This window comes from Notolepis coatsorum (assembly GCF_963971535.1).
Source record: "Notolepis coatsorum genome assembly, chromosome: 19".
Taxonomy (NCBI): domain Eukaryota; kingdom Metazoa; phylum Chordata; class Actinopteri; order Aulopiformes; family Paralepididae; genus Notolepis; species Notolepis coatsorum.
This window is the reverse complement of record NC_140183.1, coordinates 61,463,149-61,482,846: the sequence shown is the minus strand read 5'-3', so window position 1 is coordinate 61,482,846 and position 19,698 is coordinate 61,463,149. Positions and strand designations below refer to the sequence as shown.

Below are 19,698 nucleotides of genomic sequence, written 5' to 3'. Positions count from 1 at the left end.
GAACTGAACCTCCCCGCGAGGGGTTTGAAATCCCCCTTTTCCATGTTGAAGCACTGAGTTAGTGATATGTAAACCGCAAACAATAATAATTTCATTGATACAATATTTTTTTATTGGAGGGACATAAAGGACCAATAAGACAGACAGACGAGGACGTACGTTTGGTTTCAACATCGGGTGGGCACTTTAACCCTTTCACTACCACACTACCTTTCTGGTTAACCTTCTGTAGTGTGGTTGTGAAAGGATTAACCCTTTGTCGTGTGGCAGTGAAAGGGTTAAGTGTGTGTGTGTACTTTGTACTTTTTATGCACCGATTTGTGCCTTTGCTGCATCGATTTATGGTGGACATGTCTTTATTTCCCTAAAGGAAACATCCAGATACCTGCTGACAGAAACATGATGGAATATAATGCAGTAAGGCTCTGGAATTGTTGGTTAATATATAGTTACAGGTAAGAAGGATATATAAATGTTTTGAACCCTGTGGGGGAACCACGCCTGGTCAAATCTTCTTGGTTGATACAAATGTATTGTTAAAACATTGTGAATCAAATACAATTTAGGTTAGGAGTTCAGTAGAGGACTTGACTTTCTCTGGCCAGGAGACAGTGGGTCAAGCACCCCCTCCTCAATCTGTGGGAGCATCTTTTAAGCTTTCTGGGAGGGAAGGGGGCGGGGGGAGGGATGACCAGGGTGAGGGGTGAGTAAAGGAGGATACAGGGGGAGGGATGGCCAGGGTGAGGGGTGAGTAAAGGAGGATACAGGGGGAGGGATGACCAGGTGAGGGTTGAGTAAAGGAGGATACAGGGGGAGGGATGACCAGGTGAGGGGTGAGGAAAGGAGGATACAGGGGGGAGGGATGACCAGGTGAGGGGTGAGGAAAGGAGGATACAGGGGGGAGGGATGACCAGGTGAGGGGTGAGGAAAGGAGGATACAGAGGGGAGGGATGACCAGGCGAGGGTTGAGTAAAGGAGGATACAGGGGGAGGGATGACCAGGTGAGGGGTGAGGAAAGGAGGATACAGGGGGGAGGGATGACCAGGTGAGGGGTGAGGAAAGGAGGATACAGGGGGAGGGATGACCAGGTGAGGGGTGAGGAAAGGAGGATACAGAGGGGAGGGATGACCAGGCGAGGGGAGAGGAAAGGAGGGTACTTTTTTCTTTCTTTCATGCTAACAAAGGTGGATATTTACATTTTCAAAATAGAAATTATTAAATCATACATCAATCATACAACCAATAGGAATGCTTTTTTTTGTATAACATAGATAGACATAATTGTGGTGAACTCAAGGTTAAAGTAAAGTAATATTTTAATCTCTTTTGGGGAGGAGGTTGTCTTTCATATTAGCTATATTTTTTGAGGGGGACAAATGTACCTCTTCTCAATATTAAGGGGGGGCATGTCCCCAGCAACCCCCCCTCCCTTAACTTAACAGCTAAGAGAAGCATGAACAGTCCATACATAGCATGTCTTCAATAAGAACAAGTGTTTTGCAGTTTATTCCACCTTTGCAGGGCATAAAACCTAAAAGCACTCCCTCCTGCCTTGGTGTTCACTGGATGAGCATCAAGGTGAATGAGAGCGTGTGAGCGAGTATGTTGTTCCATGACCCTATAAGTCAGTGAGCAGCACAGGTACTGGCGGAGTTTACCAGACAAAGCTTTATAAACAAATAAAAGACAGTGTTGTTCTCTTCTTGTAGCAAGGGAAGGCCACCCCACCCGTCCCATATAAAATACAGTCAGCCATAGACTTACCCCCCCCCCTTCCGGGTATAACGGTAAAAAATTGTAATAAAATGCCCATGCATGGTGCTTCAATGTCACACAGATGAAGTGACAGGGCATCAATCGGTGGCAAAGTGTTTCTGTTTTCATATTTTGTGAATAAATGGCTTGCAAATTGAATGTGGGACATAGTGAGCTTTTAGATAAAATCTGTAACTGACAATTTTACAGTAAGCGACAAATCCTTTTGAATAAACGCTCCCAGAGAGAGCCCACCAACATCTCCCTGTCGAGGCTTCCAAGGAGTCTTAAGTGTCAATCGCGGGGTCCGAGACCACCTGCGACCTGCCATATCCCCACCGTGAAATATTATGAGAGAGGCTGGGGTGACCTGGCGGCTCCAAAGCTTAAGGCGCTCATAGTGTAATCGCAGGTTAGAAAGGGTCAACCTTCTGTAGTGTGGTAGTGAAAGGATTAACCTTCTGTAGTGTGGTAGTGAAAGGGTTAACCTTCTGTGGTGTGGCAGTGAAAGGGTTAACCTTCTGTAGTGTGACAGTGAAATGGTTAACCTTCTGTAGTGTGGTAATGACTTTAAAGTGCTACTCCTCACCTACAACATTTTAAATGGGCTCGCACCGCTCTATCTATCCGATCTCATCTCTCGATACTTGCCCTCTCGTGCTCTGCACTCACAAAATGCGGGGCTTCTATCGATTCCTAGGGTTAAAAAGAAATCCGCCGGCCACAGAGCCTTTGTCTACCGCGCTCCCTACCTGTGGAACAAATTACCTGCCGTCGTCAGGGGCGCCTGCTCTGTCGAAGCTTTTAAATCCCTGCTTAAGACCCATCTTTTCTCTCTCTCCTTCAACCTACCCTGATCTCACCTGGTCAGGGACTGACCCTTAGATGAATCGGTAGCACTTTATAATAACACCCTGTTATAATACATTTATAAGGTATTTGTAGATGATGAACTAATCATGAACAAACCATTTATATACATTCATAAATGATTATTAAATCATTTATAACTATATTTGTATAACATTTACAGATTAGTTCTACATTATTTATAACTCATTATCAACATTGTTTGTACTTGATTTGTTCATCATTAAATAATGTTGTTTAATGTGTAGTAACACATTTGTAGACGCTTTGAAAATGGATATGAAAAAAACGACTATACTGTATCTCTTTATTTGTTCATGTTCAACAAATGATTTGTTAAGACATTCATAAAACATCTATAAATCATTTGCAGATGCTATTGTGTGCCCTAATCTGAAGTGAAGCCTATTCATCATTAACAAATGTCTAATACAGTTAATTATTTGTTCAAGTACAAACAATGTTGATAATGAGTTATAAATAATGTAGAACTAATTTGTAAATGTTATACAAATATAGTTATAAATGATTTAATAATAATTTACAAATGTATATAAATGATTTGTTCATGGTTAATTCATTATCTACAAATACCTTATAAATGTATTATAACAGGGTGTTATTATAAAGTGATAAATCTGTCTAGTTTAGTTAGGATGTCTATTTGCTCCCATGTCTGCAGAAAATAACCTTTTTAACCTATGTCTCTGTCTCAACCGGTCCCATGGAACAGCTTCATACCGCCTTCTGTCTGGCCTGCAGTGCTGAACCTTCTGAGCGGCTTCTCCTGCCCCCCGGGGCATACAGCCCTGAGCTATTGTCTTGTATCTCATCCTGTATCCATACGCTTGCAGTAGTTCTATCTATTACTAAATTTCACAATTTTCTTATATACTAGGATTCCACTGTCACCATGTATGCTTATGCTCACTACATGTATTTATTGCTCCATCTCCGCCCACTACAAACATGGGAACTCTCTAACCCCTGTCCCAACCCCCCCCCCCCCCTCTCTCTGAGTCATTGTCTCATAGTGCTGACCAAGGTGGTGGATGTCTCTGGGTCTTGGCCAAGATTGCAGTGACTGTTCTACGTGCACCACCGAGGCCATGGATCAGCTTTTTACCGTCTTCTGTCCGTGGTCTGTCAACGTGGTTCAGACGTTCATTGCTGGGTTAAGTACTTCTATTACTTCTATTCTATTCACATAATATGCCTACTACATATATCGATTCTATTCACTGTAAGGGGCTGAGGGGAATGGTGATCAATGGATTCTATGTTCCTGCCTGTTGGCTCCCCCCAATGGAGAGAAGAAGACTGACAGCTGCACACATGTAGACCCACACACACAGCTGTCTTTCAATTAGCAATCAGCATGCCTCTCAAAGAGGACAGACCAAGAACATCAGAAGGTGTCTTGGAATGGAGAGTGAGAGAGCTGTTGGGAGACACCCAAAACCGTGAGTTAACAACCGGTAAACCGGACAGCGGCCCGGCCTAGTTAAAGACTGGACTATAGCAAAGACAGTTAGGTGCTCCACTGGGAGCCAGTATGAATTTGTTGGTTTTCTTAATTTTCTGTTTTGTTTAAAGGTGCTATGCATTATAAATGTCATTTTTCAGTCTCTAGCATTGTATTATAGTAATAGGAGTTCGTATCAATGTGTTTTTGGGCCTAAATACTATATTGGCGAATTCCTCAGCTACAGCCCATCCCCTCTTTGCCTCTAGTAAATCAGGTCATGTTGATTTGACGACCTGGTGCACGTCACAGGGCGCTGTTTATAGCGCACGGTGATGTGATTGGCTCTGTGGTTTTAGTAATGCCCGCCTCCATTCTTGCTACCTGCAGGGTGGAAGGTTTGTCCAGAAGATCACTAATCAGCTGAAGCCTGATGCGGTTCCCTCGGTCTTTGACAGACAGACCGGCGTTAGCTCTCGGGACTCGGGAGCGATCGCTAGCTACTTAGCACCAGCCGGGGCCGGCGTTAGCAACCGGGAGCGTCGTTGAGCATTCAGCCTGCTGGCTACCTAGATCCACTTCAACCAGCGTCGCGGAGCATTCAGCCTGCTGGCTACACAGCTTGTCGGTGTGCTAATAGCCTCTGCAAGCTAACGGTAGCTGGCTAAACAGCTTGTCGGTGTGCTGGAGCCTCTGCAAGCTAACGGTAGCTAGCTACACAGCTTGTCGGTGTGCTGGAGCCTCTGCAAGCTAACGGTAGCTGGCTCCAGGCTATTAGCACATCGACAAGCTGCTGGAGCTCCCGACGCTCGGCTGGTTGAAGTGGATCTAGGTAGCCAGCAGGCTGAATGCTCCGCGACGCTCCCGGTTGCTATCATGTGCAGGTCCTCTTCTCAGACCTGTGTGGCAAAGCACTGCACACGCATCATGTAAGCTACACATCGCTGCATGTTGATCAATGGTGGCCCACTCGGTGCATCACAGTGGGCTACTATTGTGCTAACAACAACCGCGGTGTCCGGCTTGTCGGCCGGCATGAGTGCTCGATTTGGGGTGGTTCTCTCCTCCTTGTGTGCCCCCGTTCTCGCGGGTGTCCTGCCGGGGAGCTTGTGGACGCGACAACAGCGGCGGCCGTAGCGTTAGTTAGCTCATAGCTATTGTGTACCACTAGCGTTACGGCGGGCTCGAGCACCCTACGGCTGCCGCCGTTGTCGCGTCCATGGGCTCCCCGGCAGGGTACCCGTGGGGACGGGGGTGTACAGAGAGGAGAGAACCATTTTGTGTCGGGCGTGCATGCCGGCCAGCGAGCCGGACGTCGGGATATGTTGTTAGCACAATAGCTACCAAGCTAAGCTATGTTAGCTTCTAACGGTGTATACACTATGTACAACGACACAATGATTTACATTATTACAAATATGGTAACGTGGTTGTGGCTTTTACAAATAGTGGTAACATATATATAGATAGATAGTACTGCTACATCTCTATATTTATGACATACCATATTTGTATTGCTACAGTACTGCTCAGTACTGCTATGATGGAGACCAGAGAAAGACTTTCGTCTTGTTTACATCAGGGTCCCCCAATTTCAATTCATGGTAAAATATTATATATATATAGATAGACAGTACTGCTACATCTCTATATTTATGACATACCATATTTGTATGTAACCTGAAACCTAATCTCTGACGGGGAGATGGGCGGAGCTATTTGGTGGGTGGCTGTCACTCAAAGCATTCTGCTAGTATGGGTGGAGCCAAGCCAATAATAGCCTGCTTTCATGAGGCTGAAAAATGCTGGTTTTGAGTACAAGATTAGAAATATAAAACAATGATTATTTTTGGAATAAAAATTACAGATGTGTTACATAGACTCACAGGAAGTGTGTAAAGTTGCCCAAATAGTGCTAGGAATAGCAGTGCATAACCCCTTTAAATAAATGCCCCTGGCCATTGCCCAGCGGGGAGCTAAAGCTATTTGACTGTGTTTGATTACTTGTACAACCATATTGCACCTTCCACCTACCCCTGTCTGCTACCTTTGTTACATCACATATATGCTTACCACTTGTATCTATTGCTATGTCCGCCCATCACAATCACGCAAACTGTCTAACGCCTGTCCCGTCTCCCTGTCTCCCTGTGAGTGGCTGTTTCGGAGTGATGACCGGAGTGTTGGACGCCCTGTGATGAAGACCGGGAGGATGCGACCCTATCTGCGCCGCCCCTTTGCCTCAAATAGAGCTATCAGCTCTATCTTTAATCTTTCAAAATGTTTCAGTTGCTATCGCTATCAGCTCTATCTTTAATCTTAATCTTTCAAAATGTTCAGTTGCTATCGCTATCAGCTCTATCTTTCAAAATGTTCAGTTGGTATCGCATGCACTTATCTGTGTTTCACTACACATATGAGTGCATGCCTACCAACTGTCCGCCTGTTTTATTGCAACACTACTATCACCGACATCTAAGAAGGGAGATCCCCCCCTTGAATGGCGCTTCTAAGGTTTCTCTCCTCCACACTGCCTGTGGTGAATTTTTTCCTATTGCTAGGTTTTAGTGAGTTTTTCCTTACCTTCGCGTGGGGTATGTCTGGGAGTGTTGCGTTTATTTATTTTGCATTTATTTGACATTTTTTTTACTTTATGGTGTTCTTGTTTTGTTCTTAACTTATTGTGATGTTTTCTTCTTGACTTGTTTAAAGAAGACGTGTGCGGCCCATGGGGACATTAACGTGTGTTGTCGGGCCTTACAAATACATTTGATTTGATTTGATTTAATGAAAGGGTTAACCTTCTGTAGTGTGGTTGTGACAAACTGCAAGGTTCACTTCCCCTCCGCTCCACAAGGAGACACCACCACAAGGTGTTCAGTGGCACCTGTGGTAGCGCTGACCTCACTTCCTCCATCACTTCCTCCCATTACACCCAGGACTCTCTCTCTCATTCTCTCTGTCTTCAACACATGCACAGCAGGCCTGTGAGTTTGCTGTGTGTTGCCCGATGTCTGCCATGCGTCTGTTGAACTTTGTTTAATGTAAGTCCCAGTGTTTTCTTTACTATGTTTAAGAACAGATGCATTTGTATTTATATGTATGTTTTGATGTGTTTAATATTATGAAGTTCCTAAATATGTGGCTAATGATTATTCAAATATACCTAAATGATATACTATGATTTAAAGGCCATATTTATGTTTGATGTATTATCTGGCATGATATTTGAATTTGTTTCTTTGTCTTTACTCAGAACCATGGCAATCAACAAGAAAACAGCATACCATCATTATCCAGCTAAATAAAATGGATATTGGATGCAACCCTTCTTCTCCTAGTGGTTTGTGGCTCCAGTCTGAACTTTAAAACCTAACAGTGGTAATGAAAGGGTTAACCTTCTGTAGTGTGGTAATGAAAGGGTTAAAGAGGTTGTTGTTAGGTGGATTGCAACTAGCTGACGGACTGGACACGCTGTGCCGAACCATCCGCACCCCCGGCTTCCCCTTTGCCCCAAACCCATTGTCTATAAATACACATCAGGAGGAGGGGCCGTGTTTGGTTTCAGGTGCGGGGTCAGCCAGCCAGACATTTCAATTCCGAAGATGGATGCCCCACTTCAGAGGGAGCGATAAGAGAAGGCTCAAAAGGTCCACACAGTTTTTCCTTTTTTCCTTTTCCCTCCAGCATGACTGACAGACGGCTTGAAGAAGTAAGGCTTTTCTTCCACACACACACCCCCCATAACCAGCCCCCTGCCCCCATTTCAACACACATCCATCTTGGGCAGAAACTACTGCTGATAGGGTCCCGGGGGCCCGTGGGAGCAGACACCGATGCCCACGCGCTTTACACACAGCTCCGCTGCGTGGTAAAAAATAAAATAAAACACACACACGCCTGTTTGCCTGTCGAGCAACTCTGAGCAAACACTTTGAGGATGTCTAGCGGCTCGCTGTTCCAAGACCGCAGGCTTTTTGTGTCTTGTTCGGGGTCTTGAACCACCGGCGCGGGAATGTACCACATAGGGGGGGGGGCACACACAGAGGGAGTCAGGTTGAATCTAACGACCGTTAGAAGAACTCCACGTAACACTGTTTTAATAATAAAAACACTAAACTTTACTTGCAGTGTATTTTGAGATGAATTGCGTGCCTACAATGAATTATTATTTGAACTGAAATGTCTTGACTTTGATGAATCCCTCCCACTGACACGGAGGGGGGTCAGGTTTACTCTAACGGCAGTTAGAAGAACTCTATTTTACTTTATTTTAACTGAAATGTCTTGACGTTGATGAACGTCTAAGGCGAGAGGAGCTGTCCACTGACGCGGTGCTGATATATTTTTTAGGTTTCTTTAAAACCATCTCAACATTTCTCATCAAGTGCCTCTTCTAAAGCAAACTTGGCTCCGATTTGAGAGAAATGTTCTGAGGTAACCAATCAAATGAATCTAACAAGGTCCAGGAGGGAATTAGAATTACAAAATTAAACTGAATGTTGAGGAATAAAATACATCAAATATTACTGAACAAATGCATAAACAGCGAACAGCATCAGCCTGGATAACAAAGCATAAACAACAGTGTTAATTCTGATCTATTCTCATCTAGAAAAGATCCAGTACAATGATTTTGTATTCCGTTAGGAATTGCTTTTTGTGGGATGTTAATGTCATGAGCTTCAGATGTATTTGTATTTGATTTTATATATAATAATAATAATAATAATAATAATAATAATAATAATAATAATAATAATAATAATAATAATAATAATAATAATAATAATACATTTATTTTATATAGCGCCTTACATATGGTATCTCAAAGCACTTTACAGACATTGCATTATAGTACATGGACAAACACAGTACATGGACAAACACAGTACATGGACTTTCACAATGACAACATGGTGGGGATACTATACAGAGAAAGAGAGACAGCTTAAAGGACGAAACAGAGATTTAGTTTTAATAAATAATAATAATAATAATAATAATAATAATAATAATAATAATAATAATAATAATAATAATAATAATAATAATAATAATAATAATAATAATAATAATAATAATACAAATAAAATAATAATAATAATATATAGGTGTCTACAGATGTGAAAATGTAAGTAGTGCAGGGGTTGGAGGGTCAGGAGTGAGGGTATGCAAGGTTGAACAGGTGGGTTTTGAGGTGGGACTTAAATGCTTCTACGGATGGGGCTTCTTTGATGATGGTGATGGGAGTTGATTCCAGAGTCGGGGAACAGAGGAGGAGAATGATTTGTTTTCTGTGGACTTAAGGCGGCAGTGTGGTGTGCTCAGAAGGGCTGAATTGGATGAGCGGGAGGGAGTGTAGTGTTGAATGAGGTTGTAGATGTAAGCAGGTGCCACATTATGTCTATCTAAGCACATCCAACACTCAATAGGCTGAGGGAGATGTGGGCCTTCTGTTCACTAGACACTAGATGCTTGATTGTTAAGGACCACTCACCTTGTCCTTAGACCACTCAGCTAGATGTGACAGATGGGCAGGGTTGGGGAAACTACTTTAAAACTTTAGTTTACCAAACTACTACTAGCTACTTAAAAATCAAAGGTAGTTAAACTACATCTTAACTGCTCTCAAAATAATTAATAATGTAAAACTACTTTCAAAAAGTAGGTCAACTACATCCAAACTACATCACAGGAAATTATCACAATCTGAGTCTGGAATCTCATGTTAGGGGTACGACTGAACCGAGACAGAGTACCGTGTGGGTGTATTTGATTTAGGGACTAGGGCAGGCCAATCCTCACTTAGGCAGCCTGAGGATGTAATTTGGTGCACGCAGTCACAGCTGGGCAAAGATGTGTGTGTGGGAATATGTTTCACATCAGGCAACAAGGGGTATTTTTGTTGAATTAATTTCCAGCATTGTCCATTGGCCTACAGTACATTCAGTTCTGTAGAGAGTTATTGTACACCTTTTTAATGCAAGAGGGGACGACAATGATGGCTACCAAATCCCCAAAACAGTACTTGTCTTAAGTATTGTAACGAAGTACAATTACTCAAGTAATTTACACCCCAGGAAAACTGTCATAAGGATACTGTAGCATCATGGCTGTCACACTATAGCTAGGATGACCAGGTGTCCCGGTTTCAAGATTCAACATTCAAGATTCAAGATATTAATTTGTCATATGCACAGTTAAACAGACACCGTACAATTTTACTTTGCTAGTCCACCCGTCACACAAAATCACAAAATATAGACTTCAAATAAAAATATTAAGAAAATGTTTAATGCTACAATAAAGAATCTTAAAAAAGATGAATGATGTCGAAAAATAAGGCACGGGTGACACAGTGACAGTATTGCACATTCAGTTCACAGTGTAGTGGTAGAACGGATGTAAAGTGCACTATGCATTGTTGCAAATATTGCAAATAATGGTAGTGGAGGTGACAGTGAAGTCACAGCAGTGTGTCAATCGATGTCCCTGTCAGACTGTCGTCTCGCCTTGGTTCATGCACTCTCATATTTCTGACAGAATCGAATACCTTCCTTAAAGTTCTTATTCGTTCATTGACCGATCAATGCAGCCGCAGCCTATTTATTTGACGTGGTCTATATGTACACGTTGTATTTCTTCTGATATGTGGGATGGCACTGTGGCACAGTGGTTAGCACTGCTGCCTCACAGCAAGCAGGGGGCCTTTCTGTGTGGAGTTTGCATGTTCTCCCTGTGTTCGCGTGGGTTTCCTCTGGGTACTCCGTTTTCCCCCCACACCATAAACACATGCATGGTAGGCAGGGACTACAGATGGAAACTAGCTAATTAGCTCAAATCTGACATATTTACATTGATGTGGAAACTGAAGATGTTCATTAATGTGCCTGGGTAAAAAATAAATAAACAAACTTAAACTTGATGAGAAAGTGAGGTCGTCTGTCATCTGTACCAGCAGAGGTTGACTGTTTAACCAGGTTTTACCAAGTGATTAGACAAAAACAAGCTTGCTACTTAATTAGTATCTAGCCTACTGTGGCTCATGTTACCGAGCTAATGTCGAGCTCTCTGTTGGAAAGTGTTTCTTGTTTTTGTATTGAAAACCCACTAAACACTCAGATCATATCTCAGGCGAGCAAAGGCAAAGGCTGATCGGTCGCACACATTTCAGCACCACACAGCAGGCCATTGAAAGTGGACAGATCTCTTGGGGAAATCCGGGCAGCATGGGCGAGGGGGGAGGGGAGGTACAGGTATGGGCAGGGTAATAGCAGAAAGACATACATATAGGCAAAACAATTTTATCTGAATATTTTATTTTATTTCATTTATTTAACCTTTATTTAACCAGGCAGGTCAATTAGGAACAAATTCTTATTTACAGTGACAGCATGGCGAGAGGACAAAAGAGCCTCTCAAAGGGTAACAGGGAAAGGGGACAACATTTTTTTTATAATAATAATAGAAAAGAGACAGACATCACAGAGGTAAGGGGAATAATTAAAACACACATCAAACAAACAACCAAATAAAATTACAAGGTATGTAATACATGAAGCAGAACAGACAAAGTACATTTAAAAGGCTGGGTGACAGTTGCAGGTGTGTGTAAAAAGTAGTGAAGGGGGATCAATTTAATAATTAATTACATTTATATATCGCTTTTTCTAGACACTCAAAGCGCTCCCCACAATGTAGGGTGGAAATTGCCTCCTTCACCAACACGAATTTGTCCATTTTCAAAGTATTTTGCATCTCGTTCCAACTGCTGGAAGCAGCAAATTGGAAGGAGGATTGACCGAAGGAAGTGTTAACACTGGGAACATCTAGCGAGGTATGGTGAGCAGCTCTGGTGTTATAGGGAGTAGATGACAATTTTAACAGGAGTATCAAATAAGGAGGGGTTACTAGACCAAGGAGGGTTTTGTAAATGAGTGTAAGCCAATTAATTTCTAGTCGAGAGTGTAATGCTGGCCAATTTACAGATAAGTATAAGTCACAGTGATGTGCTGAAAAGGGGGCTTTTGTAGCACACCTAATTGCTGAGTGGTACCAAATGCTTGCATGCATGTAAATTACATTGCAATAAATATAAAAATATGAGAAAAATAAACAGTGTAAACAAAGGTGCAGATGAGGGTCTGCTATGCCTTATCGGTTATGTTGAAATTAATATGGACAATATAACACTCAGAATCTGGATATATACCAGTAAGAGTAAGAGTAAAGGTAAACAGTATACAGTGCAGTATACACAAGGTACCCTAACTGGCATGATATACGTCATACGCTGTAGCAAGTTTTGGTGAGTCAGACGTTCTCCAGCTGATGGCAGCAGTCCGTACCCACAGTTGTGGAGCCTGACTGCCACTGGCCAAACACATACATGTGCTTGTACGCTACACTTTTATATACTGTATATACTGTATATATATATATATATATATATATATATATATATATATATATATATATATATATATATATATATATATATATATATATATATATATATATATATATATATATATATATATATATATATATATATATATATATATCCATTTTTAGGTTTGAAATTATGGACACCCTATTGCTAGCAGAACTAAAGATAAATATGCAGAATTGTTATGGTTAGTAAGATGGATAGGAACAAATGTATGACCTTATGTATAACCTTGAAGTGTTTTTCCAGAGCAATTGTGCTAGTGTCTGGTGAAGGAGTGTCAACAACACCATCCTCTCTACACCACCTACACCACACCATCCTCTCTACACCACCTACACCACACCATCCTCTCTACACCACCTACACCAACACCATCCTCTCTACACCACCTACACCAACATGCAACACCATCCTCTCTACACCACCTACACCAACATGCAACACCATCCTCTCTACACCACCTACACCAACATGCAACACCATCCTCTCTACACCACCTACACCAACATGAAACACCATCCTCTCTACACCACCTACACCAACATGCAACACCATCCTCTCTACACCACCTACACCAACATGAAACACCATCCTCTCTACACCACCTACACCAACATGAAACACCATCCTCTCTACACCACCTACACCAACATGCAACACCATCCTCTCTACACCACCTATACCAACATGCAACACCATCCTCTCTACACCACCTACACCAACATGCAACACCATCCTCTCTACACCACCTACACCAACATGAAACACCATCCTCTCTACAGCACCTACACCAACATGCAACACCATCCTCTCTACACCACCTACACCAACATGCAACACCATCCTCTCTACACCACCTACACCAACATGCAACACCATCCTCTCTACACCACCTACACCAACATTCAACACCATCCTCTCTACACCACCTACAGCACCTACACCAACATGCAACACCATCCTCTCTACACCACCTACACCAACATGCAACACCATCCTCTCTACACCACCTACACCAACATAAAACACCATCCTCTCTACAGCACCTACACCACCTACACCAACATGAAACACCATCCTCTCTACACCACCTACACCACCTACACCAACATGAAACACCATCCTCTCTACACCACCTACACCAACATGCAACACCATCCTCTCTACACCACCTACACCAACATGCAACACCATCCTCTCTACACCACCTACACCAACATGCAACACCATCCTCTCTACACCACCTACACCAACATGCAACACCATCCTCTCTACACCACCTACACCACCTACACCAACATAAAACACCATCCTCTCTACAGCACCTACACCAACATGCAACACCATCCTCTCTACACCACCTACACCAACATGCAACACCATCCTCTGTACACCACCTACACCAACATTCAGCACCTTCTCATTGGCACCCCACACCAGGTTCAGTCTTCACCCATATTCCTTCTCACATTTGACGGCCAGGTTATCCCCCTCTCCCCCTCAGTCACAAATCTGGGGGTTTGATTTGACCCCCACATGACCTTCAACTACCACATAAAACACCTGTGCAAGACCTCATTCTATCACCTCAGAAATATTTCCAAACTCTGTCCCACTTTAACCCTGTCAGATGCAGAGAAGCTTGTCGCTGCCTTTGTCTCCTCAAGACTGGACTACTGTAATGGACTCTTCATCAGGATTCCTGGCAAGAGCATCTAGAAGCTGTAATACATCCAAAACAGCTCTGCCAGAATCCTGATGAGAGTCCGTAAACATGAGCACATAACCCCCATCCTCCACTCACTACATTGGCTCCCCGTCTCATCCCGGATCAATTACGAAATCCTGCTGCTCACCCATAACTGCATAAATGGACACGCACCTCTCTACCTACAGGAACTAATCACTCCACAATCCTCCACCCGCACCCTCAGATCTGCAGGTAGCCTGCTCCTCCGGGTCCCCAGTACCCGGCTCTGCACCATGGGTGACCGAGCCTTCTGCTCGGCTGCACCACGCCTGTGGAACAGCCTCCCCATCCAGCTGAGGGCACCACAGAGCCTGAACTCCTTTAACCCTTTCACTGCCACACGACAGAAGGTTAACCCTTCACTCCGTCGGTTGTGTGATAGTAAAGGGTTAACCTTCTGTCGTGTGGCAGTGAAAGGGTTAACCTTCTGTGTATTGTCGCAGTTAAAGGGTTAACCGTTTTGGTAGTGCAGCGGTGAAAGGGTTAAAGAAGGCCTGAAAACATTTATATTTCAAAAGGCCTTTGATTTCTAGCTATTTTTCTGCTATTTTACACCACCTACACCAACATGCAACACCATCCTCTCTACAGCACCTACACCAACATGAAACACCATCCTCTCTACACCACCTACACCAACATGCAACACCATCCTCTCTACACCACCTACACCACCTACACCAACATGAAACACCATCCTCTCTACACCACCTACACCAACATGCAACACCATCCTCTCTACACCACCTACACCACCTACACCAACATGCAACACCATCCTCTCTACACCACCTACACCAACATGCAACACCATCCTCTGTACACCACCTACACCAACATTCAGCACCTTCTCATTGGCACCCCACACCAGGTTCAGTCTTCACCCATATTCCTTCTCACATTTGACGGCCAGGTTATCCCCCTCTCCCCCTCAGTCACAAATCTGGGGGTTTGATTTGACCCCCACATGACCTTCAACTACCACATAAAACACCTGTGCAAGACCTCATTCTATCACCTCAGAAATATTTCCAAACTCTGTCCCACTTTAACCCTGTCAGATGCAGAGAAGCTTGTCGCTGCCTTTGTCTCCTCAAGACTGGACTACTGTAATGGACTCTTCATCAGGATTCCTGGCAAGAGCATCTAGAAGCTGTAATACATCCAAAACAGCTCTGCCAGGATCCTGATGAGAGTCCGTAAACATGAGCACATAACCCCCATCCTCCACTCACTACATTGGCTCCCCGTCTCATCCCGGATCAATTACGAAATCCTGCTGCTCACCCATAACTGCATAAATGGACACGCACCTCTCTACCTACAGGAACTAATCACTCCACAATCCTCCACCCGCACCCTCAGATCTGCAGGTAGCCTGCTCCTCCGGGTCCCCAGTACCCGGCTCTGCACCATGGGTGACCGAGCCTTCTGCTCGGCTGCACCACGCCTGTGGAACAGCCTCCCCATCCAGCTGAGGGCACCACAGAGCCTGAACTCCTTTAACCCTTTCACTGCCACACGACAGAAGGTTAACCCTTCACTCCGTCGGTTGTGTGATAGTAAAGGGTTAACCTTCTGTCGTGTGGCAGTGAAAGGGTTAACCTTCTGTGTATTGTCGCAGTTAAAGGGTTAACCGTTTTGGTAGTGCAGCGGTGAAAGGGTTAAAGAAGGCCTGAAAACATTTATATTTCAAAAGGCCTTTGATTTCTAGCTATTTTTCTTTTTGTATTGTTGATTTGACTTTTCTGCTTATACTGTGTTTTTAAACCTGTAGCATTTTGGCATCTGCTTGAATGAAATGTGCACTACAAATCAAGTGTATTATTATTATTATTATTATTATTATTATTATTATTATTATTATTATTATTATTATTATTATTATTATTATTATTATTATTATTATTATTATTATTATTATTATTATTATTATTATTATTATTATTATTATCATTCTCTTTACACCACCTACACCAACATGCAACACCATCCTCTCTACACCACCTATACCAACATACAACACCATCCTCTCTACACCACCTACACCAACATGCAACACCATCCTCTCTACACCACCTACACCAACATGCAACACCATCCTCTCTACACCACCTATACCAACATACAACACCATCCTCTCTACACCACCTACACCAACATGCAACACCATCCTCTCTACACCACCTACACCAACATGCAACACCATCCTCTCTACACCACCTACACCAACATGCAACACCATCCTCTCTACACCACCTACACCAACATGCAACACCATCCTCTCTACACCACCTACACCAACATGCAACACCATCCTCTCTACACCACCTATATCCACATGCAACACACACCTGCCTACGGTACCTCTAAATCAGGGCTATTCAACTGGCGGCCCGCAGGCCAGGTCGCGTGTAGCTTTATGCCAAGCAAGCAGTGCAAAAATTTACCGTAGTGGCGTGCAGTAATGCGCCTTTCATTTTCCGCCGCCCAGCGCCCAGGTCGCGCGGAAATAGGCTGTCTATTGCCATTCTCTTTGACAAACTCTAACCTTAACCAGCTCCTTAACAGCGCCTAAACTTAACCGTTCTAACCTTAACCAACTCCGAAACAATGCCTAACCTTAACCTTAACCTTAACCATGCCTAACCTTAACCATAGAAATTATATTGCCATTCTCTTTGACAAACTCTAACCTTAACCAGCTCCTTAACAGCGCCTAAACTTAACCGTTCTAACCTTAACCAACTCCGAAACAATGCCTAACCTTAACCTTAACCTTAACCATGCCTAACCTTAACCGGCGAAAGAATACACGTTAAAAAAAAATCACGTTAAAAAATATTTTCGATGGGATTCGAACTCGCCAGCAAACGAGCCATAGGATCCACAGCCATGTGGCCTTGCCAATTGAGCTATTTCTAGATACTGAATAAGGGGCGGTGACTTATATATATTGAGCTCCGCTCGTGTCGAACCAAGGCGGGATCTCATGCGCATGCGCGGGCACCTCGCGCGAGCACGCCGGCGCACGCACGCACCTGAGCGAGCACGCCGCCGCCGGTGCACGCACGGTAGCATTTGTCTAAGCGGGGCCTGAAAAGAAGGGCGCTTTACCGCACTGGCGTGCGGTGACGAATGCGGAAGCATTTTTGCACTGCTTGCTTGGCATTAAGGAAAACGCGGCCAGGTCCGGCCCGCCAAGCAATTTGGACCGGCCCGCGGAAGATTTCCAAAAAAAGAAAAAAAAAACATTTTAACCAGTGTAGAAACAGGCGTCGGCCAATCAGAGAGCGTCTCCGAGAAATGCTGCTAGGTTTGGTAATCACGCCTCTCTCCTCCATGGTTTCAGAATACCGGAAGTGTTGCGGTGTGACATCATGTCCGGGAATCAACCAGGAAGTAGCTAACGGCTAATAGTTGTTGTCGTCGTCGGAAAATTGATAAGAGATAAAGATAAGATACATTCATCATTACTGGATCTAACTAAATGGATTTATTGAGACACATTTATGGAAATACCGGACCACCAAGCTTCTAAAAGGGTTAGAATGACACGCGACGGCGCTTCCCATTCGTACGACGATGGTTCACCGACAGCAAAACAAAGTGAGTCTCTCAGCCTCTGTGTTGTTATGATATTGTGATTTGAAAATGTAACGGGAGTGCTAACTGTGCTGCGATTTATCCTTTTACCCCGTAATAAAAAAAAACTACGGAGTGTGTTTTTTATTACGGGGGTGAAGAGACGAGGAGGCTGGCGAGAGGCAGGGCAGGTCCTTGCATCACTTCACATTGATGAAGGTCTCCTGCAACTTGAAATAATTGACATGGAAGCATCATCTGCTCTGAAGCAGGCACTTGAGAATGAATCCACCACAACATTTTGGATAAAGTGTATTCATGTCAACACATTCCCAAATATAAAAACGCTGGCAATATCTGTGCTAACAATGTTTGGCTCAACATACACCTGTGAATCCAGTTTCTCTCACATGAATGCCATTAAAACAAGCAACCGTGCCTCCTTGACAAATGAGCATTTGCATCACTGTTTGCGAGTAGCCCTCACTTCCGATGGTAGCCCTCACTTCCGATGAACCCTCTTTCTCTGCCATTGCCCAGTCAAAGAAGTGCAATCTCTCTCATTAGATGTGTGTATGTAGGCTGGGCCTGTCTGCCCCCCACCCCCCCTGATGTTTGAGAGTTAAGAGTGGACAATAAGTGCTAATAAGATGCTGTGATTTGCGATGGGCGACCCACAGGAACACACACACACACACAGCACTGAGTCGCTTACGAAATGTTCTCTGCACCTCCCATCCCGTCGTCCTTCCTCCCAAGGGCAGCCGGAAGCAGACAAGGGATGCGGTGAGCGCCGCGTCCGGGGACCAATCCAAGTGCTCCTGTCCGTCTTCATCAGGGACGCGACAGCATTAGCGATCTGTTGTGCATGTTTTTCCATTGGGTTTATCTTATCAGGAGGGGAAACCCTTGCGAGCACCGGGAGAACATGCAAACCTAGCAACACGGCAACCTGGTCCCCAAGAGGAAATCGAACCCACGACCTTCTAGCTGTGAGGCGACAGTGTTAACCACTACACCACCGTGCCGCCACAGTGGATGAGCCACAGTTGTGGATGAGTCACTTGTGGAAACCTGTAGAACAGAAAGCCTGCATGGACACAGCTTTAACACTGATCCAGACCAACTCTCACCTGAAAGTGGGGGGACAACAAAACCTCAATGTCCCCCTATTGTGGTCTTGGGTTAATAGGTAGAAAAAGAGAGAGGAGGACAGATAGAGAGGGGGAGAAAAAGAAAGGGGGGGGGGCAAGAACAGAGAGAGGGAGAGAGAGAGAGAGAGAGAGAGAGAGAGAGAGAGAGAGAGAGAGAGAGAGAGAGAGAGAGAGAGAGAGAGAGAGAGAGAGAGAGAGAGAGATAGAGAGAGAGGGGGGAATAGAGACAGGGAGAGAGAGGGAGAGAGAGAGGCATATAGAGAGAGAGAATGGAGAGAGTGGGAGGGAGAGGTGGAGAGGGAGATAGAGGTGGAGAGGGAGAGAGAGAGAGGGAGATGGAGAGAGAGCGAGAGAAAGAAAGGGCGAGAGAGGGATAGATAGAGGGACAGAGAGAGGGATAGAGGAGAGAGAGAGAAAGGGAGAGAGAGGGAGAGAGATGGGGATGGGATAGAGAGACAGAGAGAGAGATATATAGAGAGAGGGGGGGGAATAGAGACAGGGACATAGAGGGAGAGGGAGAGAGAGGGAGAGAGAGAGCATAGAGAGAGAGAAATGGAGAGAGTGGGAGTGAGAGGTGGAGAGGGAGAGAGAGAGGGAGATGGAGAGAGAGCAAGAGAGAGAGAAAGGGGAGAGAGGGATAGAGAGAGGAACAGAGAGAGGGATA

At 44.2% G+C, this 19,698-nt stretch overlaps 1 protein-coding gene across 1 annotated transcript in view; it reads right to left on the bottom strand.

The window, feature by feature from the left end:
• adgrb1a (adhesion G protein-coupled receptor B1a) overlaps positions 1-18,413 on the bottom strand; it is a gene marked incomplete at its 5' end in the record, with an annotated part of 169,377 nt that extends 150,964 nt beyond the window's left edge. The window contains one exon of the mRNA XM_084336668.1: positions 18,368-18,413. Coding sequence (XP_084192794.1) covers positions 18,368-18,413 — 46 coding nt within the window. The remainder of the gene's footprint in view (positions 1-18,367) is intronic.
• Between the last annotated feature and the right edge of the window lie 1,285 nt (positions 18,414-19,698).